General features: G+C 34.8%; 1 protein-coding gene across 1 annotated transcript; it reads left to right on the top strand.

Annotated features, from left to right (window-relative positions):
* The first annotated feature begins 77 nt into the window (after positions 1-77).
* On the top strand, positions 78-2,365 carry Su(P) (prostaglandin E synthase Su(P)). The gene is made up of 6 exons (XM_071596228.1): positions 78-402; positions 518-727; positions 837-1,039; positions 1,130-1,241; positions 1,355-1,455; positions 1,705-2,365. The coding sequence occupies exons 1-6, from the start codon at positions 85-87 to the stop codon at positions 1,958-1,960; spliced, it is 1,200 nt and encodes a 399-aa protein (XP_071452329.1). The 5' UTR covers positions 78-84; the 3' UTR covers positions 1,961-2,365.
* Positions 2,366-2,387: the final 22 nt, after the last annotated feature.

Here is a 2,387-nt window from a genome sequence, read left to right as displayed (position 1 = left end):
TTTTCGAAAGACCTCGTCCAAGGAAACAAAAGAGATACTAAAGAGGCGAAGGAGAAAATTGCTCATAAACAATTGTGAAGCATAATGGCGACTGTAAATATGTTTAAAACCCTCGTTAAAGGAAGAATTACAAATTTATCGTTGAAAATAGACAATGAAGTTCGCCGCCGATGTCTTGATATGAACAAGCATGCTTTGTTTTCAACAAAGCCACCTTCTGGTGGGCGTGAAGGAAAAAGAAGCTGGAGGTTTGCAATGGGAAGTTTGGGACTGGGTGTTGCAGCCGGCGCAGGTTATGCATACTACAATACTCCAGCTCCTCCGAAAGCAATACTAAACGACGAGAAGAGCAATAAACGATTACTCCTTGATAAATTACCGGAATTATCTCCAGCGAGGAAGGTAAACTTAGTTATTCATGATAGCCTATCCCAGGAGATCATTCGTGTTTTATTGAGCGTCTTAAAGAAATTATTTCATTCATATTTAAATTGTCGATCTTACCATTTACTTTAAGGTTGTATCAGTTGTGGACCATACGGGTTTGGACTTGGTTCTATATCAATATCCAACTTGCCCCTTTTGCTGTAAAGTGAGAGCATTTTTGGACTATTATGGTTTTTCCTATAGTGTCATTGAAGTAAATCCTGTTCTTAGGCAACAAATTAAGTGGTCTGAATACAAAAAAGTACCAATTTTGTTGGCGAAGGTTGAAAATGTTTACCAGGTAATTGTTTCTTAAAATATTTTTGATGGCCTTTATGTTAGTGTCAGAATATTTCAATATTTGTTTATTTTCCCAATGATCACATGTTGTTGTATTTGTCTATCCTAAGCAAATGAATGACAGTTCTGTGATAATATCAGCACTGACGACCTACTTACATGATCAGCACCAAAATCTTTCTGATATCTTGAACTTTTATCCATCCGTTTCATTCACCGAAGATGGCGGGAAAGTTAAAACAGAAGTGATGAACCGATATTTCTTAATGTTTCAAGATTCAATGCCTCTTGGGAGAACTAATGAAGCATTAGGGTAACGTATTATCTTACGAATTAATTAAAGAACATTTTCAGCTGTCTTTTAATATATGTGATAAATATCAATATCATTCATACTTTTAAGAGAGGAGAGAAAGTGGAGGAAATGGGCTGATGAAGTTCTTGTACATACACTTTCACCTAATGTTTATCGGACTTTTGATGAATCTTTGCAGTCATTCAAATGGTTCTCTGAGGTAGGTATACTTTAAGTTAGTTTTTATGGTCCGGCATTCATACAGTACAATCGTACTATAATTCGGCAGTATTTATCGAAATTAAGATTGTAGCAAAATTCATTCATTCCTAGGTTGGAGAATGGGAAAGACTTTTTCCTGCTTGGGAGTGTTATTTAATTGTTTATTTGGGAGCCCTTGCAATGTGGGCAATCGGAAAAAGACTGAAAAAGAGGTAAGTGCATAAAAATAGAGCAGTTTTCGTATTAAATTGTAGGAGTTTGTAGTCTTAAAATTTAATGCGGACTTATTTTTTACCATTTACCCTTAAAATCCTTAAGAGTGTGTGGCTAGTTCACTATTTGGAAATTTCTGTCAGTTAAAGTTTTGTTTTGTTTGGACGCGTTTCTTGAAACCGCCGATTACTACGCAGAAGCACCTTGGTTTGCTTTATATTAATCTTCTAATGGTAACTAATTTTCAGGCATCACTTGAAAGATGATGTGCGCCAATCTTTGTATGATGAATGCAATCATTGGATGCGTCAGCTAAATAAGAAAGGATCCCACTTCATGGGTGGGGACAGCCCTAACCTTGCAGATTTGGCAGTCTATGGTGTACTTAGCAGCATAAGTGGATGTGAGGCCTTCAAAGACCTGCTGAATCATACAAAAATTGGTACATGGTATGGAAGGATGAAATCAGCTGTGGAGAGCCATTCAGGTAGAATGATGCCATGATGCCAGTTTACAAAAACTTAACATTTTGTAGTCATTAAAAGTTTAGTCAGTGTTGGTTTTGCTTCTCAGTGATGGGTAGTATATTTTATACAGAAACATCTCTACAAATGAAAATATTACATTTATTTAATACAAGTTTTGGTCAACGTAAAATAATCAGCATTTTTATGTAGTTTCCATAACCTCAAGCTCTTAATTTTTGTGATAATTACATATGTTTTAGAAATAACTTTTTTGTGATGAAACCAGCCTTGGTTAAAATGGTATTTGTAATTTTCATTTTTGTTAATGGAGTAACGAATTTATTTCTGTAAATATGTCATGTTTAATTGTCATTTTGTCCATAAGAAGGAGTTGTTCGAAGTTGATGTACATAATTAAAGGCAGTATTTTTTAATAATTTCTTTTATTTACCATTTTCATGATA

This window comes from Hetaerina americana, unplaced genomic scaffold (assembly GCF_022747635.1).
Source record: "Hetaerina americana unplaced genomic scaffold, ioHetAmer1.1.p SCAF_79, whole genome shotgun sequence".
In the NCBI taxonomy this organism is placed as follows: Eukaryota; Metazoa; Arthropoda; class Insecta; order Odonata; family Calopterygidae; genus Hetaerina; species Hetaerina americana.
This window is presented reverse-complemented; position numbering and strand designations above follow the sequence as displayed.